The sequence below is a fragment of the Oncorhynchus tshawytscha genome, linkage group LG07, assembly GCF_018296145.1.
Source record: "Oncorhynchus tshawytscha isolate Ot180627B linkage group LG07, Otsh_v2.0, whole genome shotgun sequence".
In the NCBI taxonomy this organism is placed as follows: Eukaryota; Metazoa; Chordata; class Actinopteri; order Salmoniformes; family Salmonidae; genus Oncorhynchus; species Oncorhynchus tshawytscha.
Genome location: NC_056435.1, coordinates 65,283,733 through 65,311,398, shown reverse-complemented (window position 1 = coordinate 65,311,398; position 27,666 = coordinate 65,283,733). Strand labels below are relative to the sequence as shown.

The following is a 27,666-nucleotide window of genomic DNA, read 5'->3' as shown; positions in this document are numbered from 1 at the left end:
TCTGTCCAGATCACATGCTCAACTTCATTTTATTTACCTCTGAAAAGCAATGAATCATAAATGAACACACAAGGTAACAAGCCTCTGCAATAATCAACACAATACATGAATAACTAGATGTAATGGCAGACTTCGACACAACATGTAGAGAGAGTTCAGTCATGACGAAGGCTTACTAAATTGTCATTATTTGGATGCCAAAGCACATTTAGCAACTAGGGGAGTCTAATTGTATCCATTCTGAAATGATCGATAGCTTGTACTCTCACTGACCTTGCCAGGCTTAGTGTCGGTTCACACATAGATAAACAACTTCAGCTGGCTTTTAGCTGGGGACTATTTAAAACTTTGACCCACATAGCTGGACAAGCAAGGAAAGGGAGCATCCACAAAAAAAGTGTTACTCTGAATCCCACATCAACCCCTACACCCTTCCACCCTGCCTCCTGGGTCATATGTGTCAAACTCATTCCACGGCAGGCCGAGTGTCTTCGGGTTTCCGCTCCACCCTTATACTTGACACGCTAATTAGTGTTTACAGGTTTCGGTTTTTCTATTTTCGAGGTAGCACATTAGCATGTAGGGAGCACTGATTTGTGTCACCTTGTTTCGCCTGTGCTGGTTTGTCCATCTCGTTAGCCGGAAGGTGTTTCACCTGTGCTGGCTTGTCCATCTTGTTAGTGGGAACCTGTTTCACCTGTGCTGGCTTGTCCATCTCGTTAGTCAGAAGGTGTTTCACCTGTGCTGGTTTGTCCATCTCAAACGCTTGTCCATCTCAAACGTTTGTCCATCTCCACTTAAACACTTGAGAGATGTTGGGAAAGCTACACTAAGGTACACTTCACGGCAGCTGAGGTGCAGTTTCGAGCTCAACCGTTTAAGTTAGAAAGAAGGCAGATTTTTGTTATTATCCCTGTTTGTTTCGCTCCATATTCTTTTTACTCCCTGTCTTAAGTTGTTGTGGGTTTTTCTCTTCGTTTGTCTTTTCGAGAGTCAAACCTAGTGGCAATGGGTGTCTTTTAGAACCCCTTACTAAGTGGCTTTGCCAACATTCAGTGGGCACCCACATGGGTGCCTTTTAGAACCCCTTACTAGTGGCTTTGCCAACATTCAGTGGGCACCCACATGGGTGTCTTTTAGAAGCCCTTACTAGTGGCTTTGCCAACATTCAGTGGGCACCCACATGGGTGCCTTTTCAGAACCCCTTTTGAACCCCTTTCTGTTTTGTTTTGGTTGTCAAAATGTATTTTTCTTTGTTAGTTCCCTTTGTTGTGAGCGACACTGAGTTTGTCTTGTGGGAACGTAACATTAGTAAGGAACCCCAGTCTAGGTACTTGTAGATTTGAGAGAACTGAATAGGTGTATGCAACACCCTGGTAACTCCTTCTTGCCCTCTACTAAGTGGAATTGTTACCATATTACTAGCTAGGTTTCCATCCAATTGGCAACAGATTTTCATGTGAATATCAAAAATCTGCATAAAGAAAATATGCGCATTTTCCCACCAGTGGTTTGTTCCCACCAAGCGGATTTGGTGTGTATAAAAATCAGTGTGTGATGACATAGTACATAGTAAAAATGTACTTTTTCGCTTAAGTCTTCAAGTACCAAATAGAAATCTGAAGTTCAATGTGTTTCCATCACATTCTGTCACAAACTATTGTGTTAAATAGCAAATGTGTCTACTCTGGTTTTGGCACGTGCTCTCTAGCCAACAGCTCACAGATGCAGTGTGGGTAGGCTAGTCTACATGATGAAACTATTATGGATAATTATGGAATATTTTTATTTGTCAAATGGCAGTCAAGCATCGAATATGTCATCAGAATCAAACCCTTGATATTTATTGGAAAGGAGCATCAAGATCACCATGCACTTTTACCACCCTGTGAAGTTCATCATAACTTAATTAATACAGTGGCTTGTGAAAGTATTCAACCCCCTTGGCATTTTTCCTATTTTGATGTCTTACAACCTGGAATTAAAAATAGATTTTTTGAGGGGCTTCTATCATTTGATTTACACAACATGCTTACCACTTTGAAGACGCAATATATATTTTTACTGTGAAACAAACAATAAATAAGACAAAAAAAACAGAGAACTTGAGCGTGCATAACTATTCACCCTCCCAAAGTCAATACTTTGTAGAGCCACCTTTTGCAGCAATTACTGCTGTAAGTCTCTTGGGGTATGTCTCTATAAGCTTGGCACATCTAGCCGCTGGGATTTTTGCCCATTCTTCAAGGCAAAACTGCTCTAGCTCCTTCAAGTTGAATGGGTTCCGCTGGTGTACAGCAATCTTTAAGTCACACCACAGATTCTCAATTGGATTAAGGTCTGGGCTTTGACTAGGCCATTCCAAGACATTTAAATGTTTCCCTTTAAACCACTCGAGTGTTGCTTTAGCAGTATGCTTAGGGTCATTGTCCTGCTGGAAGGTGAACCTCTTTCCCAGTCTCAAACCTCTGGAAGACTGAAACGGGTTTCCATCAAGAATTTCCCTGTATTTTAGTGCCATCCATCATTCCTTCAATTCTGACCAGTTTCCCAGTAGTACCATTGAAAAACATCCCCACAGCATGATGCTGCCACCATCATGCTTCACTGTGGGGATGGTGTTCTCGGGGTGATGAAAGGTGTTGGGTTTGCACCAGACATAGCGTGTTTGCTTATTTTATTCTTTAAGCAATGGCTTTTTTTCTGGACACTCTTCTGTAAAGCTCAGCTCTGTGGAGTGTACGGCTTAAAGTGGTCCTATGGACAGATACTCCGATCTCCGCTGTGGAGCTTTTCTCTCCTTCAGGGTTATCTTTGGTCTCTTTGTTGCCTCTCTGATTAATGCCCTCCTTGCCTGGTCCGTGAGTTTTGGTGGGTGGCCCTCTCTTGGCAGGTTTGTTGTGGTGACATGTTCTTTCCATTGTTTAATAATGGATTTAATGGTGCTTCGTGGGATGTTCAAAGTTTCTGATCTTTTTTATAACCCAACCCTGATCTGTACTTCTCCACAACTTTGTCCCTGACCTGTTTGGAGAGCTCCTTGGTCTTCATGGTGTCGCTTACTTGCTTGGTGGTGCCCCTTGCTTAGTGGAGTTGCAGACTCTGGGGCCTTTCAGAACAGGTGTATATATACTGAGATCATGTGACAGATCGTGTGACACTTAGATTGCACACAGGTGGACTTTATTTAACTAATTATGTGACTTCTGAAGGTAATTGGTTGCACCAGATCTTATTTAGGGGCTTCATTGCAAAGGGGTGAATACATATGCAGGCACCACTTTTCCATTTTTAGAATTCTTTGAAACAAGTCATTTTTTTCATTTCACTTCACCAATTTGGACTATTTTGTGTATGTCCATTACATGAAATCCAAATAAAATCTATTTAAATTACAGATTGTAATGCAACAAAATAGGAAAAATGCCAAGTGGGATAAATAATTTTGCAAGGCACTGTATGTAGCCTAATAAACTGCAAGTTTCCCGAGTCGTAGTGGGAGGACCACACACCAGATCATTGCATGACTCCAAGTTTACTTCGATATGATGGTTATTATATCAATATTTAGCAGGAAGGCGTTTCCACCACCATTTCTTGCATAATACATTTTACCGAAACAAAAAGATCACACCATGTCGAACAAACTAATGATCTCTCTGCATTTCAAAAATGAATGAAATGAAACTTCCTGTTTCCATCACAGCTGTCATGATTTTTTTATACGTTGTGACTTTACTCACATACGAACTGTGGATGGAAATGTGGTTACTCATAGCTATCCAATCTTTCAAAGGGATACTTCGGGATTTTGGCAATAAGGCCATTTATCTACTTCCCCAAAGTCAGATGAACTCATGGATACCATTATGTCTCTGTGTCCAGTATGAAGGAAGTTAGAGATAGTTTTGATAACTACCGTTAACTAAATGACTGGAAGTCTATGGGTATCTATGCCAGCACAACTTCAAACTTGTACGCAAAGACATAAAAATGGTACACATAAGTTCATCTGACTCTTAGGAAGTAGATAAAGGGCCTCATTGCCAAAACCCCGAATCTAGTGTTGGGTCTAAGAATTGATTTGATGCTGAGGGATTCAGAGTAGAAGAGGCCCAAATGCTAGGGCAGTTTATAATGGGAGGCTACTGCTGGCATACATTCACATACTGACTGTTTTCACATGTGCTCTACACACAAAAAAAATGAAGGTTCCTCAAGGTTTCTTTGGGAAGGGTGATGGTTCTATGTGGAACCCTTGTTGCACTTCAATGGTTCTTTAAAGTTCATAAAAGGGTTGTTTTCTCTTTTAGTGATAATGTATGGGAGGTGGCTTACTTGAATATTTTGTTGCATGGTTTGCTCACAGCTCTTTTTGTGCAACCTCAAATGAGAGTGTCATTCCAGTTTACCTAAAGTGTTGTGTTATGCCATTACATATTATAGATGACTGTGGCCAGTGATGGTGTCTTGTGGTTATTTATAGATCCATTCTCCATAAAGGTTATATAAATAACCATAGAAAAGGGTTGTAACCATTGCAAAACCCTTTTTTGGTACAATATAGAACCTTTTTTAATGGTTCATTATAGAACCTTAGGAAAAAGTTTTTTTTACAGGACCATACAGGTTCCATTTGGAACCTTATGAGCATGGTTCTTTATTGAACCTTAAAAACAGGCTTCCGCTATGGTTACAAGACAAAGAACCCATATCTGGTACTATTCAGAATGTTTGTTTGTGTGTGTATATGTTCTGTTTCTGTTTGTTCATCATCAAATCAAAATCAAATCAAATTTATCTGTATCTCTTTTGTACAAACTGTAGTCAAGCTTAGGGATACGACTAAATGAGTTTCCTCTTAAAAACATATCAGAGTCTCTTTGAAGATGTTGCTGTGCACTGTGTATCAGTATAGTCCATCTCAAGTTCCAGCATCAATAACCATTTAACCATACACATTGTCACGAATTCAAAACAACAAGTTAGAGGAGCCTGGGGTACAGTACGTTTCTGCAGTATCCAATATGTTTTGTACTAACTCACCATCATCCAGATAGGCTTGGTTCAGGTTTTCTTGCTTCGCTGTCACTTTCCCAGGGACTGGCCCACTCTGGCTCCCTGTAGCGGCTGGACCTCTCTGGGTCAGGATGTGGCTGTGTCGTGGTGGAGACCTGCTCAAGACAGGCACCACCATGTGCATGAAGCCCTGGTGCTGGCCTTCTGAGGAACAGGCCTCTGGCGAGTCACCAACCTTCCATAATGAAGCTGCAGCCCGGTACCCATCACCCACCATGGTGGCGTGCTGGTGTTGGGGCAATGGGACAGCTATGTTGACAACTCGCTGATTGGTGGCCGAGCGAGAGGGGTGGAAGGGTTGGGACACTTGGCTGGAGTAATGCTGGGTATAGGACATCTGAGATGGGGAACCACTGTGGATCATCACTGGGTGGTGGTTCATATCTTGATACAGGACAGGGGTGCTACCCAGGCTTCGGCTTTTACTGGGGTAATAGACAGATGGGTCCTGTTGTTGATAGGCATTGGGATCGTGATGGCTTGCACGCTGGCAGGTTGCCAAGGATGTCATGCCAGCCACTATGTGGCTATTAGGGTTGAGATGGCTACTGGGGGTGTGGTGGTAGGACTTGGATGACATTCCTAAGATTTGGGAGACAGCGCAGCCCAGCTGGCCAAACTGGAAGTCATCTACGGGTTCCGTTTTAATGGCGGGAACTGAAAAGGACATGAAATCTAAATCAGATTTTGGATTATAATTAACAGTTGGTGCTCAACACAAGTTAAAGGGATAGTTCACACACATTTTAAAAAATGACACATTGTCAATATGTAACTTGGAGGAACTATTCCTTCAACTAGTAATCAATGGGATAGTGATGAAATGTGCAATGTAAGGTGTGGCCATATACAGTTCTAATGATGACTAAAAGATGTAAGGGTAGAGTAAGGATGGTCTCACCGGTTAAAGGAGTGTAGGTGAAGTGCTGCGCCTGACTGCGTTTTCTCCTCCCGTTGATCACATAGAAGTTGACTTTAGCCGCGTGATGAATGGTGGGATCTCGATACGGAGGGATCTCCACAAACAGCATGCTCTAGATATAACATATGGTGCAGATGAACGTCAATCAGTCATTTGTCATAGAGAGTATCACTGGGCGAAGGTATGGACATATCTATACTGAGACTGTATGACATCATGTAGAAGAACATTGACAAGGAAAAGTACACTGTTAAAATGAAGTGCTTTGTGACATCACAACTAGTGGCAACTGAGCTGCCACCAACTTGAAGGAGACAAAACCATATCAAAAACACATCATCCTGAGATGTTCTGAAACATTACATGGTGTGTTGTAACACCACTTAATCAAGTGTTGTGCAACACCTTGCCAGGGACTGGCAGCACTAACAGAAAACATTGAAAACACTATTTTGGTGTTTTGAGTCCTGTTTAGTACAGAATTAGATATCTTCTATTTTGGTGTTGTTTCCACTCTCTAAAGGCTTCTAAACACCATTATGATATTTTAAGTCCCATTTAGGGCAGAATTAGATCCCTTTTTATGAAGTGTCTTAAAGCTTACATTTTTGGCCGGCATTGTCAAGTACAGTGTTCAAACAACCAGCACTAGCTGGAGGTTGAACTGCAAGAATATAATGTCAATTTGACTGACGGTTTTGATATGCGTTCATTATGATCCATTACACCTCATGGCACAACAAGCTTCATACTAATATACTTTTTTTTTCTTCAAACATGCATACAACATTGTTTGAAAGAATCAAAAAGTCAACTTTTTTTTTATTACACACAATCATGTGGCAAGATAGGAAAAGCAAGGTGATTAAAACCAAAGACTTCCAATGAGTTCAATCCCTCAATGTTCTCTCTCAGTCTCTTTGGTTATCCTCATGAAAGAAATTGAGCAACTGTCATGACTTCCGCCGAAGTTGGTCCCTCTCCTTGTTCGGCGGCGTTCGGCGTTCAACGTCACCGGCCTTCTAGCCATCGCCGATCCACTTTTCATTTTCCATTTGTTTTGTCTTTGTTTTACACACCTGGTTCAATTCCCCAATTACAAGTTCATTATTTAATCCTCTGTTTTCCCCATGGTTTTTGTGCGTGTTTGTTTATTGTAAGTTCGGTCTGATGTTTGTGGGCTTGGTGTTACTTCATGTATTTTGAATTTTTGAGTAAAATTCCTTTTGTTACTCATCTCTGCTGTCCTTCTCCTGACTCCTCTGCACCAGCTACACCCAGATCCTTACAGCGACATATTCATTTCGATATATTCTAACATTATTTTGGAAAAATTTAATTAACAAAATCATTGAAATTAATAAAAAAAGTAAAAACATATTTAACACTTCATTGAGGCAGTTATGAAATGACAGAGGGGATACAGATAGGTGGGAGAAACAGACTGCAGGGTTGTAGCAGGGAATTTAACCCCGGTCTTCAGTGTGGAAACGGGTGATGTGTCTATGCCGGAGGTGTTACCGCTAGACCACAGGCTCTGCACCACTTGCATTCATTTTTAATTAAGTAGGCCTATATGTTGGTCCATTTAAATCCACCCCAGAATAATTTCTTACATTGTGGCTGTGGTTGATTGAGTAAATGTACCATCTTACTGCCCCTCCTGTTTCTAATCTGTCTAAATAAAGCGTTGAACAAATAAAGGTGGAATTTCACAAAAAAATATTGATAAACTAGTAGCATTTGTAAACCATTGATCGTATGAGAAAACACAGTTTTTGTGTTTTGATGCTGACTTTTACATGCACTGAAACCCCCAAAAGTGTTTTTACAACACTCTCTTTAAAACACCAATATTCAGGTTGAAGAACCACTTTGAGTGTTTCAGAGTACTTCTGTTTTAAAGGTGCAATATGCAGAAATTGCTCCGCCATTTCCTGGTTGCTAAAATTCTAATTGATTTCCTAATTTCAGTTTACGTGACAAAACAAGCAATGCATAGTGTAGAGAATCATTGTAACATCTAAACTGCTGTGAAATATATTTTCAATAACCACAAATATTGTATTTACAGCTGTTTGAAGCTGGTGTACAAAAACTTAAGAATGGGAAGAATAGAAATAGCTCACATAGAACAGATCTACCGTTCCTTAGAATTGCGTTCCATGAGAATGATAGATCTTTAACTCACATTTCTATGTGAATTTGGTCAGGTCACCCCAGAAAGTTACATATTACAGCGTTAAAACACATTCAGTGTATCATAACTCTTACATTGGGTTTAGATTGAAACACCCTCCAAACACCAGATTTCAGCTTAGGTGCACTACATCTCATGGTTTCACTACACAGTCATGGTGTTCTGAGACTTTCTATTTTTACAGTGTAGGAGTTAGCTAGTACTGTTGGTAAAGGTGATAGGATGGCAACTCACTTTCTGGCTCTTGTCTCGGTCTACTGTAGCTTCTGCTTCCCAGATTTGCACCCCATCTGAAAGAAACACAATGCAGTGTACCTTAATCAGGAGGGGAGCAGAGATTGATATGAACAAACCATACAATAAGTAGAGAGGAATATGAAGGCAGGAATGTGAAGGGGGGAGTGTGAAGGCAGGAATGTGAAGGTGGGAGTGTGAAGGCAGGAATATGAAGGCAGGAATGTGAAGGTGGGAGTGTGAAGGCAGGAGTGTGAAGGCAGGAGTGTGAAGGCAGGAATGTGAAGGCAGGAATGTGAAGGCAGGAATGTGAAGGCAGGAGTGTGAAGGCAGGAATGTGAAGGCAGGAATGTGAAGGCAGGAGTGTGATAGCAGGAATGTGAAGGCAGGAATGTGAAGGCAGGAGTGTGAAGGCAGGAATGTGAAGGCAGGAGTGTGAAGGCAGGAATGTGAAGGCAGCTAGAAACTAGAAATACAATTTATTGTTATTATTTAAAATATAAGTATATAAAACAAGTTAGCTGGTGTATTTACAGTCAAATAGAAGCTTTAACATCCCACAAACACTCACCAACAAACACAGGTCTGTGTTGGTAGCATCAAATTTAGCAATTACAAAAACAATTGTCACAATGTTAAGCAAGCATCTGTAAACCTATAATGGTGATGAGGATTTATATGAAAACCCCATATCCACCCCCACGTTCTTCTCAGAAACTGGTACGTAGGCAGTATCAGTAATGATTGCCATTGATCTCTGTTTTAGTATATTCCCATCTCAACATTTACCTCCTGCTTAGAGACCACGTTTTGAGTAAAGTGAGACAGAAACGTCTGTCTGCTTGGAGATGGTATCGATGTTTGTCTAACCACATCCTCTCGCACTAAACCACATGCTAAACAAGAGAGCAGTTTACAAGCTCATAACAGTGCCTTTATTCTGCACCCAGGCCTTGTTAGCTAACACCTCTATGTTAGAATACCCAGATGTTGTTACCTAACACCTCTATGTTAGAATTCCCAGATGTTGTTACCTAACACCTCTATGTTAGAAGACCCAGACCTTGTTACTTAACACCTCTATGTTAGAAGACCCAGGTGTTGTTACCTAACACCTCTATGTTAGAAGACCCAGACCTTGTTACTTAACACCTCTATGTTAGAAGACCCAGACCTTGTTACCTAACACCTCTATGTTAGAAGACCCAGACCGTGTTACTTAACACCTCTATGTTAGAAGACCCAGACCTTGTTACTTAACACCTCTATGTTAGAAGACCCAGACCTTGTTACCTAACACCTCTATGTTAGAAGACACCGCACAGAGGCGTCATAATCCTGTAATGACGATGCAATGATGAAAATGAATAATTGAACAAATTACTGTCCTATGTGACTCAGTAAGAGCGTAGAACTGGCCAGGCTAAGATCATGGGTTCCATTCCCAGGCTAAGATCATGGGTTCCATTCCCAGGCTAAGATCATGGGTTCCATTCCCAGGCTAAGATCATGGGTTCCATTCCCAGGCTAAGATCATGGGTTCCATTCTCAGGCTAAGATCATGGGTTCCATTCCCACAGGAAAAAAGTGTCTGCTAACTGGCATATTTGATTGATTTGTGTTCTTTGAGCATGTGCAGTGCATAACTGTTTTGTGACTGAATCAACTTCAAGCTTTTGGGAGTAGTGCATCACTGTAAAACGATTATCTAGTTTCCCTTCCTGTATTGCAGTCAGGATGTTATTACGACGGAACTAGACATATCACTGCCCTGTACTATGGCTCCAGTGCTAACAGTTGCCTTGGCAATATGCAAACTGGATGGGAATACAAATAAACAAACTAGACGATAATAATCATATCCATGTTGGTTTAGTAGTGGTGGTCTGAAATAAATCTTTGTATTATACAGGCATGGTGATGATTGAGAGCTTGGAGTCCATTGAAACCAGTCCATTGAGAACAGTAATCTATACAAATCTAAGCAGGTCAAAGCGGAGCAGGTTGGTTTCAGAACATGCAGTACATTAATTCTGGATCACAACAGAGTAGAATTGCGAGAGAAAGAGCGAGCCAAAGGTTTAAAACATTAATTCATAAATAAATAATGTTCTGGCAATTGTCCTCTCAATAGGACAACTATTAATAATGATCTATTAGAGCTGTAGGAACTCAGAGGCCTTGTGGTTTGAGTGTCTGCCCTGAGATCGGAAGGGTGGGAGTTTGTTAGTCGTAAGAATCCGACCCGGTGCATCTCTACTTGGCACTCAGCATTAAGGAGATAGATTTGGAGTAGGGTTGAATATTTTACAAATGTTCCATCCCGAGAGTAAATCCCTTTTCTCTCAGGTAACCCAGTATTTCCCGCCAAAATTCATATAGCACAAGAGACAGAGATTATACACTTATGAATAACCCATCCTTCAATAGATAAATGGCTAATACTGGATGAATGTATTGTCTGAAAGGGGTAGGCTAGGACATCTATATGAAACAAATGATCCCCTTACAAAAAAAGCCTGCAGTTAGAGTGCAGTGTAACTGCAGTATGCTGCAAATACTGCATCCACAATAACACTGTGTTTTTTTTACCGCAGTCATTTTGTAGTGTAAGTGCAGTTAGAGTGTTGGAATAACACTGCAGTTATTATGCAATTACTGGGTCCAAAATACCACAGTAATTTACTGTACATTTACTGCGGTTTCAAAACTTTTTTTGTAAGGGTCTATTTGTATTGGCTGGAATTTGAATGGGATTGTTGTCGAGAGAGAGACAGTGCTCCCATATGCACTGATTTAAAACAACTACAATACGGTACACTAAAAAACATATGGTGGCCCCCGAAAGCCAGACGGAGATGTGTAAATTAGATGCACATTCAGCCCTTATGTTACTGCAGCATAGGCAATGCTGGAGCAAATGTAGGGCCTACCTGCCTAAACATGCGCTGCCTGTCCTCACCCTGAGTGTTGATCCATGCAGATAGCAGAGCGAAGGCCATTGAGAAGAACATATTTAGACATCTCATATAATTTAACAGTTCCAATTCACGTCATGCTGTTCATATAAATAATTTATTATCATTTACAGTTTGCTTGCAGTTATTTTTCCCGGGAATTAGGGAGTGGTTTTGGGAGGGAAATCTCGGTATATCTCGGTAACCCGTTTCCCGGCTTTCAACCTACATTTGGGGTAAGGCCCTGCCATAGATTATAGATAGACTATAGCATCCTGTTCAGGGAGTGTACTTGTACATCAAGCTGCCTCACGCTATGCTCCGGGCTCACACAACCCAACGCTACTTACTAACTGCTCTATGAAGAAAAGACTTAAAGGCCTAGCCCATTTCTATCATTTACTACCATGATGCTGAACATTACTAAAGGTAGTGTACAGTATGCCATTATTAGATACAATTACTTTTGCCCTTCTGTTTGCTCTTAGGAGTCTGGGCAAGGCTACTGTAAAGTACAACTGTTGATATAAAAGGGCTTCATAAATATATTTGATTGATTGATTGATTGATTGATTGTAAAGTCCTCACCAGGTGTCTTTTCTGTGAACACCACCTTGGAATCAGAGGTGAAGTTCTGTCCTGTCAGTATCACCTGCTGTCCCCCTAGAACCGAGCAGCGCTCCACGTCCTGGCGCTCTACAGTGGGAAGCTCGTGGGCCGACCTCTGGGCTGTGGAACGACAGTAGAACGTCTTTAGGAGAACATTAGAACAACCATAGGAGAACATGAGTCACATTCTGAGGGCAACGTTTTGCACAAGCTGTGAGTAAAATAAGTGTAATGGGAAAGGGAAAGGGGGATACCTAGTCAGTTGTACAACTGAATGCATTCAACTGAAATGTGTTTTCCGCATTCAACCATTTCAACGAAGACATGAAGGCATATTATCCATTCCAATGCAAATGACTCATCATCACGTAGATGACTAAATTCCAGTTATATAATCCCCTCCTTTTAACGCACATCAATGAAAAAAAGTTTCTTATTCAATCGCTCTGCAGAATATTTTTTGTGGTTGATAGCGAAGCTTTATTGTTATTCTCTGTATTACTTTGTTTCTTTTTTTCTTGACAAATAACTCAAGAATAAACTCTTAGAAAAAAGGTGCTGTCTAGAACCTGAAAGAGTTATTCGGCTGTTCCAATAGGAGAACCCTTTGAATAACCCTTTTTGGTTCCAGGTAGAACCCTTCTGGGTTTCATGTAGAACCCTTTCCACAGGTAATGCTAGTTAGCATTGCCTTCCAAATCTACCTCTAACTTCCTTCATACTGGACACAGAGACATGAGTTGATCAGAAGTAGATAAAAGGCATTATTGCCAAAATCTCGAAGTATCCCTTTTTTGACTATATAATTCTTATGATTAAAATCATTATAAAATATCTTCTTCTCGTGGACTAAAAATCAGATTCGCTCCAAATTGTATCTTTGGAAAAAATAACGTTTGAGAAAATAACATTGATGCATTCAAAGATGGCCACACTATAGAAGTAGATTACTATTAGCACATAAAATATGCAAATAAATTAATATTCTTCTCATGAGCCGTATGACCAAATGACACCAAATTTGGAATGTAATTAACAAAGTTAGAGAAAAGCTAATGGATCGGTCAAAAGATGGCTTGAGTTAGTGACAAATCAAAAATCTGATTTTACAGGTCCATTTAAACCACTGTAAATCCACTCCACAGTGGCTTATCAACTTGAAACTTGTCCTCGCTATCAGGGATGTCCCAAAGATTAACCTGACTGAATTTGGTAATCATCTTCATCTTCTCCTCATGAACCATACGTCACATTCACTCCAGATCAGTCTTTAATGGTTTTGAGATTGTTGTTGTTGCTGCATTTAAATATGGCTGCACTGTACCTATAGATGCACGTTAGCACATATGCTAATGCTAAAAATACTTTAAAAATCTTCTACTCATGAACCACAAGTTAGATTGACTCCAGATTTAGTATATAAACTCAATGAATTAGCTTCTGATGAACTTAAGAATGATTATTTGCTGCATTCAAAGTCGGCAATGCTAGACCACTAGATGGTACCATATCAAAACCAACACTATAAGAACTGAACCGATGCACATGGGGCCATGAAATTTGGTATGTTAACCTTATGTAGATGTCCTTAGAAGCTGTGTGAATATAAAGCCACTGCAACGTTAGATGGCTGCACCAGAAAAGTTTGTGGCACTAAAGATGTCATTGGCACCAGTTGCATCATAGGATACTAGAGCAATAACTATTTCTCAAGTGAACTTTAATGTTAGATTTAATGCAAATTAATTTTAGATTTAAATTGTGCAGACGAAGAATGTAAGATATTGTGATTTGTATACTTACATTCAGAAAGTATTCAGACCCATTGACTTTTTCCACATTTTGTTATGTTACAGCCTTAATCTAAAATGGATGAAAATAGTTGTTTTCCCTCATCAATTTACACACAATAGCCCACATCTAAAGCAAAAAGAGGTTTTTAGACATTTTAGCAAATGTATAAAAAAACGGAAATATCACATTTACATAAGTATTCAGACCCTTTACTCAGTACTTTGTTGAAGCACCTTTGGCAGCGATTACAGCCTTGAGTCTTCTTGGGTATGACGCTACGAGTTTGGCACACCTGTGGGAGACACCTGAGTTTCTCCCATTCTTCTCTGCAGATCCTCTCAAGTTCTGTCAGGTTGGATGGGGAGCGTCGCTGCACAGCTATTTTCAGGTCTTTCCAGAGATGTTTGATCGGGTTCTGGCTGGGCCACTCAAGGAAATTCAGAGACTTGTCCCAAAGCCACTCCTGCATTGTCTTGGCTGTGTGCTTAGGGTCGTTGTCCTGTTGGAAGGTGAACCTTCGCCCCAGTTTGAGGTCCTGAGCACTCTGGAGCAGGTTTTCATCAAGGATCTCTCTGTACTTTGCTCCGTTCATCTTTCCCTTGATCCTGACTAGTCTCCCCGTCCCTGCCACTAACAAAACATCCCCACAGCATGTTGCTGCCACCACCATGCTTCACCTTAGGGATGGTGCCAGGTTTCCTACAGATGTGGTGCTTGTCATTCAGGCCAAAGAGTTCAATCTTGGTTTCATCAGACCAGAGAATCTTGTCGCTCATGGTCTGAGAGTCCTTTATGTACCTTTTTGGCAAACTGTGGGCTGTCGTGCCTTTTACTGAGGAGTGGTATTTAGTATTTTATTAGGATTCCCATTAACTGTTACAAGAGCAGCACCTACTCTTCCTGGGGTCCACACAAAACATGAAACATTACATAAAACAGAACGTTAATAGACAACAGCTCAAGGACAGAACTACATAAATAAAAAATGACAAAAGGCACACATAGTCTACATATCAATACATATACACAAACTATCTAGAACAAATAGGGGAGAGGCTTTGTCCCGTGAGGTGTAGCTTCATCTGTTTTTTGAAACCAGGTTTGCTGTTCACTTGAGCAATATGAGATGGAACGGAGTTCCATGTAATAATGGCTCTATATAATACTGTCCGCTTTCTTGAATTTGTCCTGGATTTGGGGAAAAGACCCCTGGTGGCATGTCTGGTGGGGTAAGTGTGTTTGTCAGAGATGTGGGTAAGTTGACTATGCAAACAACTTGGGATTTTCCACACATTAACTTTTCTTATTAAAAGAAGAAGCGATGCAATCAGTCTCTCCTCAACTCTTGACTAAGAGAGACTGGCATGCATAGTATTTATATCAGCCCTCTGATTACAATGAAGAACAAGATGTGCCACTTTGTTCTGGGCCAGCTGCAGCTTAACTAGGCATTTCCTTGCAGCACTCGACCACACAACTGGACAATAATCAAGATAAGACAAAACTTAAAGGACTTGCTTTTTTACAATCTAAGGTAACACTAAGTAATTTAGTCTCCTCAGCTTGTTCAACAGCCACACCATTCATTACCAGATTCAGCTGAGGTCTAGAACTTAGGGAATGATTTGAACCAAATGCAATGCTCTTTTAGAGATGTTCAGGACCAGTTTATTACTGGCTACCCATTCCAAAACAGACTGCAACTCTTTGTTAAGAGTTTCAGTGACTTCATTAGCTGTGGTTGCTGATGCGTATATGGTTGAATCATCAGCATACATGGACACACATGCTTTGTTTAATGCCTGTGGCAGGTCATTGGTAAAAATAGAAAAGAGTAGAGGGCCTAGAGAGCTGCCCTGTGGTAGACCACACTTTACATGTTTGACATTAGAGAAGCTTAGATTAAGGAAACCCTTTGAGTTCAATTAGATAGATAGCTCTGAATCTGCGATATGGCAGAGGTTGAAAAGTTTTTCAACAACAGGTTATAATCAATAAGTGATTATTAGTGAAATCTAACAGTACAGCTCCCGCAATCTTATTATTATCAATTTCCTTCAACCAATCATCAGTAATTTGTGTCAGTGCAGTACATGTTGAGTGCCCTTCTCTGTAAGCATGCTGAAAATCTATTGTTAATTTGCTTACAGAGAAATAGCATGGTATTTGGTTGAACACAATTTTTTCCAACAGTTTGCTAAGAGCTGGCAGCAAGCTTATAGGTATGCAGTTAGAACCAGTAAAGGCAGCTTTACCACTCTTGTGTAGCATAGACTTTCCTCTAGGCTCAGATTAAAGATATGACGGATGGGAGTGGCTATAGATTCAGCTTCCATCCTCAGTAGTTTTCCATGCACCTTATGCATCACATTAATCACATTTTCCATGCACCTTATTAATCACATCAGACCAACAAATATTTGTCAACAAACATCATCCACATAATAGTCACAGCTAAATATTTTGTATTATCTCCAATACACTATTTTAGGCCCAGATTTTGGGACTTTGGCTTTCCTGGATATAGCCACTATACTGTGATCACTGCATCCAATGGGTACGGATACAGCTTAAGAACAAAGTTCTACAGTATTAGTAAAAATGTGATTGATACATGTGGATGATCTTGTTCATGTAGTGTTTGTAAACACCCTGGTAAATTGATGGGGAAGGAGTTGCTTAATTGATTAATGACCTGAACCAGATAACAGGCACTGGTTACAAAAATAAGCTTCCTCTTGAGCAGACAGCTTGATGAAAACCAGTCAATATTCAGGTCCCCAAGAAAGTAGACCTCTCTGTTTACATCACATACACTATCAAGCATTTCACACATATTATTTAGACACTGACTGCTAGCACTTGGTGGCCTATAGCAACACCCCAAAAGAAAAGGCTTTAGATGTGCCAAGTGAACCTGCAGCCACAACACTTCAATAACACTTGACATGAGATTTTCTCTAAGCATTACAGGGATATGGCTCTGAATATATATACTGTATATATACAGCAACACCTCCCCCATAAGCATTTCTGTGTCTTCTATAGATGGTATATCGTTGTATTGCTACTGCTGTATCATCAAATGAATTATCTAAGTCTCAGAAATGGCTAATATAGCAAGTTATTGGTTTCATGAACCTTATTTATAAGGCTACATATATTAATATGGGCTCTTTTCAGCCATTTCCTGTGTAGCTTATCAGAGATTTGGAAAATAGCAAACAAAGCAAGAGAAAAAATATATACATTGAGCAGTTCATTAATCAATTGGTATGTGTGTGCTGGCTTCTGTCTGGCCACTCTACCATAAAGGCCTGATTGGTGGAGTGCTGCAAAGATGGTTGTCCTTTTGGAAGGTTCTCCCATCTCCACAGAGGATCTCTGGAGCTCTGTCAGAGTGACCATTGGGTTCTTGGTCAGGGAGCTCTAGGAAGAGTTTCGGTGGTTCCAAACTTCTTCCTTTTAAGAATAATGGAGGCGACTGTATTCATGGGGACCTTCAAGAAAGTTTTTGGTAGCCTTCCCCAGATCTGTGCATTGACACAACCCTCTCTCTGAGCTTTGCGGATATTTCCTTCGACCTCATGGCTTGGTTTTTGCTCTGACATGCACTGTCAACTGTGGGACCTTATATACTGTAGACAGATGTGTGCCTTTCCAAATCATGTCCAATCAATTGAATTTACCACAGGTGGACTGCAAGAAAGTTGTGCAAACATCTCAAGGATGATCAAAGGAAACAGGATGTGTCTGAGCCCAGTTCTGAGGCTCATAGCAAAGGGTCTGAATACTTGTGTAAATAAGGTATTTCTGTTTTAAATTTTTAATGAATGTGCAAAAAAAATCGTAAAACCAGTTTTCACTTTGTGATTATGGGGGATTGTGATGTCACTATGGGGTATTGTGTGTAAATTGATGAGGAAAAAAAATATTGGATCAATTTTAGAATTAGTTTATAACATAACAAAATGTGGAAAAAGGGAAGGGGTCTGAATACTTTCCGAAAAAGGGATGGGGTCTGAATACTTTCCGAATGCACTGTATCTGTATAATCACATAGTGTTGCCCTATTATGTGGTCTGAACGTAGTGAAAAGTGGATCTTTTATTTAGGAAAATTAGAAACCAGAAGTTGTGCCGCTTGAGCAGTCAGCGTATATATATTATAAATATTTATATTTGTATATAAACTCAATACATTAATGACTTAAATTCAAAGATAACCAACCTACAGCACTAGACAATGCTTCACCTGCGTTCTCCTTGTGGTATTGAGAGATAATCATGGTAATGCCTTCACTGATGGCACATAAAGGAAGATAGTTCCCACATGCTTGCTTTGATATCCAAATGATCTTGTGTCCTTTCTGTCATCCTGTGAACCCCGTTCATTGCTGCTCGCAGCTATATTTATTATTATTATTTGTAGTAGTAATAGAATTTTGGGTTTCAGGAACAAAAGTTCACTTACAACACTCGATGGGAAGGGAGGCCACTTGAAGAGAGACATACTGTCCTCCTGGTTGAGGAATATGGACACGAAAGACAAGGCGGACACAGGTGTTTTTGCGTCCCATGTCTGTCTCGCCTGTCCTGAGCTCGATGTCAGCATTTCTCAGCTTTAGTATCCCAGCACAGTCAATCCTTTACAAGGGAAGTAAAACAATGTTTTATTAATTATTTTATACCCTAGCTCTGAAAACATATGTGTGTGTGCGCATGTATATGTATGTTTGTTTGTGTATGTGTGTGTGTGTGCGTGCTTGTGTGTGTACTGTCTCTAACTTGACTGCTCTCCTTACACTGCTCTCATGTTGTTCTTGGGCTCCAGAGGGATCTCCAGGACCTTGGTGCCATGGACCTTTCTCTCTTGGCTTGGTGTGGTGACCGTTTTCCCAGTGATACGGTGCACCTGGTAGAAGGCATGGGGTTTGAGGACCCTCTCGTCAGCCGTTCCGATGAACACCAGCAGACCAAGTGGAGCAGTGCCTCTGTACCCATGAAGCTGTCGAGAGATACAACCAAACAAACCGTTTTACCTTTAAGGGGACGTTACACTCCAAAAACCAACGTTTTCAGACCTCAATAGTGGTCTTGTGTTGAGATATGTCCACATCCCAAGACATCTATTGTGTAGAATCACCTATGTGCCAAAACTACAAATTAATGGAAAAGATAAACACCATGTAATGTACAAATCTTATTGGCTGCTTATCTTTTCCATTAATTTGTGGTTGAGGCAGAGCTGACTCTACACAATCAATGACATTGGATGTGGGGTCTAAAAACAACGGACACACTTCGATCTTGGAGTGTATCCATTTAACATTGTTGATACTGTTGAATTCAACACTGTGTCTTCTGTACTGCAGAGCTACACTAATCTTACAGCTTTTAAACATGACAGTAAAAAATCATATCTCTAACTAAAAGTGTTACTTTTGAACTGTGCACCTCCTTCTAATATGTAATCCACAGGACCATAATTCATTCTACACTCTTAGAACGAAAAGGTGCTATCTAGAACCTTAAAGGGTTCTTCGGCTGTCCCCATAGGAGAACCCTTTTTCTTGGAACCCTTTTTTCTAAATGTACTTATCAAAATATTAACTGATAAAACTGTTGAACGTCCATAATTACTTTGAGAACATCAAGGGTTAACTACCTTCAACAATATCACAGTTGAATTCTGTTACATAATGTAGGAAAATGACTTCATAGGTTACGGAAGGCCAACTCCCGACATAATTATTTGCATATGTAGCGTATGGCTAATGGTTAGCAGAAGGATAGCATGTAGCATATGGCTAATGGTTAGCAGAAGGACAGCATGTAGCATATGGCTAATGGTTAGCATCACTACTGTTGCCCTGGACCCAGAAATGGCTTTCACATCCTGAGATGAGAAGACAGCTCACTGCGTTAGTAACTATACATTAAAACCAGTATGGCTTAGTCAATATGTCCCTGAACTTTATACTTCATATGGGTGGATCTTCCATCATTTAAAATACACTTGGAAGTTAACCTCCATCCCAGGCTTAATTGGTAAAGAGCCGGGAGCGTTTGGTACCGTGGTCCGCTCTATGTAGCGTGTGTGAAACACAAGGGAACCCTGGAACCCTGCGTCAGTAGCAGTTCCAGGATTCAGGACTGGCGTGTCAGGTATTGGGTTAATCGCGTGGAACTGTTTTCACCCTTGTAAACAAGCTAGCTTGCTAATGTCAAGTTGAATTTGCGTCTCGCAAATCATACCCTGAATCGGTTATTATCAGGTCATGTGAAACCAAAATATAATTCTCACAAATGCTCCAGGAAACTAAACCAGTGTACCGATTTTCATATGAAAACGTCCTATGGTGGTTTAACTGTGCTGGTTTTGTGGTTGAATGGGTTTAGTCATAATAATGCAGGCTCATACATTTGTTAATTTACATATTGTTGCTGGGCACCTGAGACAGACATGGTGATGTAATGACAAGGAAATACCACCACAGACACATTCATACACACAGGAGTAAAAGCTGCACTGTACACTGAGTATACCAAATTTGGGTCAGCAACAAGGTGTCGAAAGCATTCCACTTGTCAACACCCATACATACATACATACATACATACATACATACATACATACATACATACATACATACATACATACATACATACATACATACATACATACATACAAACATACATACATACATACATACATACATACATACATACATACATACATACATACATACATACATACATACATACATACATACATACATACATACATACATACATACATACATACATACATACATACATACATACATACATACATACATACATACATACATACATACATACATACATACATACATACATACATACATACATACATACATACATACATACATACATACATACATACATACATACATACATACATACATACATACATACATACATACATACATACATACATACATACATACATACATCAAATCAAATCCAATTGTATTAGTCACATGCGCTGAATACAACAGGTGTAGTAGACCTTACCGTGAAATGCTTACTTACGAGCCCCTAACCTACAATGCAGTTTAAAAAATATGAATAAGAAATAAAAGGAACAAGTAACTAAAGAGCAACAGTAAAATAACAATAGCGAGACTATATACAGGGGGTACTGGTGCAGAGTATCGATACTCTGTCTATGACTAGGGTGGCTGGAGTCTTTGACAATTTTTACATACATACATACATACATACATACATACATACATACATACATACATACATACATACATACATACATACATACATACATACATACATACCTACCTACCTACCTACCTACCTACCTACCTACCTACCTACGCACACACGCACATACATACATACAAGGTTAAACAAACACACACTCCCCCATCCCACACCCAGTACCTGAACCACAGTGTGACCTCCACTGGCCGCTTTGACTGCTCCCCTGCTGCCCTCTGTCTCGTAGTGGGCCCGGTGGTGCTGTTTAGGCTGCTGCTCCAAACAGAGCTCATACTGGTCGGAGTGACTGGGCAAGTGCCACTCTAGAGGGGGCATAGATGGCACAGGGATGCCACTGATGAGCGAGAGAGAGAGAGGGAGAGAGGGAGAGAGAGATAGAGAGTGATGAGTAAGACGTAGAGAGAAAGGGTGTGGGAGAGAAAGAGAGAGGGTTTTCACTCGTAACATTTCCTGCCATAACACACAAAATACACATCAGTACATTACATCACAATTTCAAATGAAATTCCTCTAAGGTTATCTTAATACTACTTCTTTACCTGTCATTACAGATTCATGTGACTGTCATTATTTCTTTACCTGTCATTACAGATTCATGTGACTGTCATTACTTCTTTACCTGTCATTACAGATTCATGTGACTGTCATTACTTCTTTACCTGTCATTACAGATTCATGTGACTGTCATTATTTCTTTACCTGTCATTACAGATTCATGTGACTGTCATTACTTCTTTACCTGTCATTACAGATTCATGTGACTGTCATTATTTCTTTACCTGTCATTACAGATATGTGACTGTCGTTACTTCTTTACCTGCCATTACAGATTCATGTGACTGTCATTACTTCTTTACCTGTCATTACAGATTCATGTGACTGTCATTACATTCTTATGAGGGATCATCATTATCATAGCACATTGCACATTATACCTGAAGGCTCCATGGGCTAGTGAAGCCGGCCAGAAAGATGTAGGGAGGATGTAGAAGGTCTCAGCCCCAGCTCTGCCTCTCCGCCCATGCTCCCCCTGGCTCTCTCCATACGTATAGCACTCAACACTGGGCCGCACCATCTTGGAGGGGACCGCCCTGGACATGCTGGAGCTGAGGCTGGAGTTGAGGCTGCTCAACACCTCTTCAACGCTGGGCATCTGCTGAGGGGCATTGCCCTGTGGGTCAGCTTGGGCCAAGGGTCGTTCTTGGGGGTGGTGAGGCGAGGGGCTGGGGCTTGGGCTCCGGGAGCGCTGCTGCTGGCTGGTGGTCCCCAGATTGGGGCCGCTGTACTGGTCGTAGGTGCGTTTTCCCTGAGGAGAGGCGGAGCGAGAGCGGGGGTAATCGTGGGAATGTGGCGAGGAAGACCGCTGACTCTGCGGTACCAGGAAAGTCTCCTCTGTGATGCTGGTTCGCGGGGAGGTCCCAGGGGAGGAGTGGGACGAGGCCGTATGGATGCCCTGGAGGCCCGGGAGGAGGTCCAAGGCGGTTAAGCCAACCATGCCCCCACCACCACTGGGAGATACACAAGGCGAGACCCAGGGCGAATAGGCCTCAGACAGCCAACCCGTGGAGGAGTTGCTGCTGGCAGGGCTCTGGGGCTCTCGGTAGGCCGTGTTCTCATAGCCAGGCACAGTCAGGGCCGTGGTTCTGGGGCTGGCGTCCAGGGGATGAGTCTGGTGAGGGTCCCCTGATGGGGTGATCTCAATCCTGGGGCTGGGAGAGGGAGCACCCCTTGGCCTGGAGGGGAGATCCAGTGAGTTAAACCCAGGCCCAGACAGGCTGTCAGGGACAGGCCCATGGTGGTAAGAGGACTGGCTGGAGGTTGTAGGGGTGTTACTGGAGCTTCCGTCACAAGGGTAGTTCACCACAGATGAGGGGTTGTGATCTCCGCGAGGGGGAACCCCTGAGTTGTCTGCTAAGAATATGGCAGGATGAAGGGAGTACTCGTTTAGGCATTATGTATTGCAACATTTCAGGATCAGAATGGTGATTTCTTCTAAACTCACACCTGCCATTTCAGTGACTATATTTTGTGTTCTTAGAGATTTTGTTACCAAGTATTTTTTAATGGACATCAGGCAATTACCAGCAATAATAGGAAACTTGTTCTTAAAACAGCAGGCATGTGAAATAGACATAGAGTTACACTGGGTCGAGGGTTTTACAACATAAGCGTTTGACAGTTGAGTGGGCTGTTCCTCTATTATTGGATAGTGCATAATTCAACAGGGGTTAAAAATGGCTAAGGGACACATCAACATTTACTGGTGGAGGGGCTGGTCCAACTCAAGGTATCATAAATCATAAACAAAATGCACCCCCCTTCCCAAAGTCCAAAATATTTTCACATGACCCTCCCCTTGTACTTTAAAATACATTGAACACCCCCCCCCCCCTCATAGAATGAACTCAGAGTAATGTTTACGACCACAAATAATGGTAACTGTAGGGACTCTGTGTTTATAAACGTGGATATCCACTTAACTACTTCAGTATGCTTTTGTGGAACAGTCAATGCGACGTAGGCCTACGGGTCAAAGGTTGAGGGTTTACCGACCACCACAGACGAGCTCACTCTCACTGCCTGATTCATTACACTAAAATCAAAACTGGCTGCAGACAATGATCAGCTAGGGGGAAATCAGACTTTCAACATTTTGATGCCATATTTATAATTGTATTAAATATATGCAACACATTTTCCACCAACAGGTTTCTGTGCCAATGCAACATACAACCAGTAAACAAAACATACCAACTTCAGGCACTTCAATATCATGGTTTTCATTTTCAACACCACAATAATAGACTACTGTATGTCAATCTCTCCCTACCTTGTATGCTGACCCAGTAACACAGGCTTAGCTCGTCAATCTCTCCCTACCTTGTATGCTGACCCAGTAACACCACCTCTACGCAGACAACACCATTCTATATACTTTCGGCCCGTCATTGGACACTGTGCTATCTAACCTCCAAACAAGCTTCAATGCCATACAACACTCCTTCCGTGGCCTCCAACTCCTCTTAAACGCTAGTAAAACCAAATGCATGCTTTTCAACCGATCGCTGCCTGCACCCGCATGCCCGACTAGCATCACCACCCTGGATGGTTCCGACCTTGAATATGTGGACATCTATAAGTACCTAGGTGTCTGGCTAGACTGCAAACTCTCCTTCCAGACTCATATCAAACACCTCCAATCAAAAATCAAATCAAGAGTCGGCTTTCTATTCCGCAACAAAGCCTCCTTCACTCACGCCGCCAAGCTTACCCTAGTAAAACTGACTATCCTACCAATCCTCGACTTCGGCGATGTCATCTACAAAATGGCTTCCAACACTCTACTCAGCAAACTGGATGCAGTATATCACAGTGCCATCCGTTTTGTCACTAAAGCACCTTATACCACCCACCACTGCGACTTGTATGCTCTAGTCGGCTGGCCCTCGCTACATATTCGTCGCCAGACCCACTGGCTCCAGGTCATCTACAAGTCCATGCTAGGTAAAGCTCCGCCTTATCTCAGTTCACTGGTCACGATGGCAACACCCATCCGTAGCACGCGCTCCAGCAGGTGTATCTCACTGATCATCCCTAAAGCCAACACCTCATTTGGCCGCCTTTCGTTCCAGTACTCTGCTGCCTGTGACTGGAACGAATTGCAAAAATCGCTGAAGTTGGAGACTTTTATCTCCCTCACCAACTTCAAACATCAGCTATCTGAGCAGCTAACCGATCGCTGCAGCTGTACATAGTCTATTGGTAAATAGCCCACCCATTTTCACCTACCTCATCCCCATACTGTTTTTATTTATTTACTTTTCTGCTCTTTTGCACACCAATATCTCTACCTGTACATGACCATCTGATCATTTATCACTCCAGTGTTAATCTGCAAAATTGTAACTATTCGTCTACCTCCTCATGCCTTTTGCACACATTGTACATTGTATATAGACTCCCCCTTTGTTTTCTACTGTGTTATTGACTTGTTAATTTGTTTATTCCATGTGTAACTCTGTGTTGTCTGCTCACACTGCTATGCTTTATCTTGGCCAGGTCGCAGTTGTAAATGAGAACTTGTTCTCAACTAGCCTACCTGGTTAAATAAAGGTGAAATAAAAAAATAAAAAATAAATAAAAAAAAACACAGGCTTAGCTCGTCAATCTCTCCCTACCTTGTATGCTGACCCAGTAACACAGGCTTAGTTTAACAATCTCCGAATGTTATTAAACTTTGTGGTGTTTTGTAACAGATGTCTATTTCAATTCCTCAATTAGCCGCTGCACAGTTTGGATTGATCGATTAATTGATTTTATTTGTCAGTTTAAAAAATATATATACACAAAGATGTTTTCAAGTGACCGGGATTCCACAATAAAGTCGGGGACTTATTTCCATTGTGGTCCCTATTTTTTTTTTTTACATAAATACATGTACAATTCCAGAGATACAGACACATTACATAGATACAGACACATTACAGAGATACAGACACATTACAGAGATACAGACACATTACAGAGATACAGACACATTACAGAGATACAGACACATTACAGACACATTACAGAGATACAGACACATTACATAGACACAGACACATTACAGAGATACAGACATGTTACAGAGATACAGACACATTACAGAGATACAGACACATTACAGAGATACAGACACATTACAGAGATACAGACACATTACAGAGACACAGACACATTACAGCGATACAGACACATTACAGAAATACAGACACATTACAGAGATACAGACACATTACAGAGATACAGACACATTACAGAGATACAGACACATTACAGAGGTACAGACACATTACAGAGATACAGACACATTACAGACACATTATAGACACATTACAGAGATACAGACACATTACAGAGATACAGACACATTATAGACACATTACATAGACACATTACAGAGATACAGACACATTACAGAGATACAGACACATTACAGAGATACAGACACATTACATAGATACAGACACATTACAGACACATTACAGAGATACAGACACATTACAGACACATTACAGACACATTATAGACACATTACATAGACACATTACAGAGATACAGACACATTACAGAGATACAGACACATTACATAGATACAGACACATTACAGAGATACAGACACATTACAGAGATACAGACACATTACAGAGATACAGACACATTACAGAGATACAGACACATTACAGAGACACAGACACATTACAGCGATACAGACACATTACTGACACATTATAGACACATTACATAGACACATTACAGAGATACAGACACATTACATAGATACAGACACATTACAGAGATACAGACACATTACAGACACATTATAGACACATTACATAGACACATTACAGAGATACAGACACATTACAGAGATACAGACACATTACATAGATACAGACACATTACAGACACATTACAGAGATACAGACACATTACATAGATACAGACACATTACATAGATACAGACACATTACAGAGATACAGACACATTACAGAGATACAGACACATTACAGAGATACAGACACATTACATAGATACAGACACATTACAGAGATACAGACACATTACAGACACATTACAGAGATACAGACACATTACATAGATACAGACACATTACATAGATACAGACACATTACAGAGATACAGGCACATTACAGACACATTACAGAGATACAGACACATTACAGACACATTACAGAGATACAGACACATTACAGACACATTACAGAGATACAGACACATTACAGAGATACAGACACATTACAGACACATTACAGAGATACAGACACATTACAGAGATACAGACACATTACATATATACAGACACATTACAGACACATTACAGAGATACAGACACATTACATAGATACAGACACATTACATAGATACAGACACATTACAGACACATTATAGACACATTACAGACACATTACAGAGATACAGACACATTACAGAGATACAGACACATTACATAGATACAGACACATTACATAGATACAGACACATTACATAGATACAGACACATTACAGACACATTACAGACACATTACAGAGATACAGACACATTACAGACACATTACATAGATACAGGCACATTACAGACACATTACAGACACATTACATATATACAGACACATTACATAGATACAGACACATTACAGACACATTACATAGATACAGACACATTACAGACACATTACATAGATACAGACACATTACATAGATACAGACACATTACATAGATACAGACACATAACAGACACATTACAGACACATTACAGAGATACAGACACATTACAGACACATTACAGACACATTACAGAGATACAGACACATTACAGACACATTACATAGATACAGACACATTACAGAGATACAGACACATTACAGACACATTACAGAGATACAGACACATTACATAGATACAGACACATTACAGAGATACAGACACATTACAGAGATACAGACACATTACAGAGATACAGACACATTACAGAGATACAGACACATTACAGAGATACAGACACATTACAGAGATACAGACACAT

The 27,666-nt window shown here is 40.7% G+C and overlaps 1 protein-coding gene across 5 annotated transcripts in view; it reads right to left on the bottom strand.

Annotated features, from left to right (window-relative positions):
* The window catches only part of LOC112255046 (nuclear factor of activated T-cells, cytoplasmic 2), a 42,663-nt gene that overhangs the window by 4,054 nt on the left and 10,943 nt on the right, over positions 1 to 27,666 (bottom strand). For 4 of the 5 annotated variants that reach the window (XR_006083807.1, XM_024428096.2, XM_024428098.2 and 1 more), the window contains exons 2-9: positions 22,011 to 22,986; positions 21,238 to 21,409; positions 18,600 to 18,802; positions 18,269 to 18,441; positions 11,981 to 12,121; positions 8,436 to 8,491; positions 5,981 to 6,113; positions 5,047 to 5,736 (exon numbers count right to left, since the gene is read on the bottom strand). Coding sequence is in view for 4 of the 5 variants with exons in the window: in XM_024428096.2 (XP_024283864.1) it covers positions 5,047 to 5,736; positions 5,981 to 6,113; positions 8,436 to 8,491; positions 11,981 to 12,121; positions 18,269 to 18,441; positions 18,600 to 18,802; positions 21,238 to 21,409; positions 22,011 to 22,986 (2,544 nt within the window). In the remaining variant the exon portion in view is untranslated. The remainder of the gene's footprint in view (positions 1 to 5,046; positions 5,737 to 5,980; positions 6,114 to 8,435; positions 8,492 to 11,980; positions 12,122 to 18,268; positions 18,442 to 18,599; positions 18,803 to 21,237; positions 21,410 to 22,010; positions 22,987 to 27,666) is intronic. The other variant, XM_024428097.2, reaches the window with a different exon arrangement.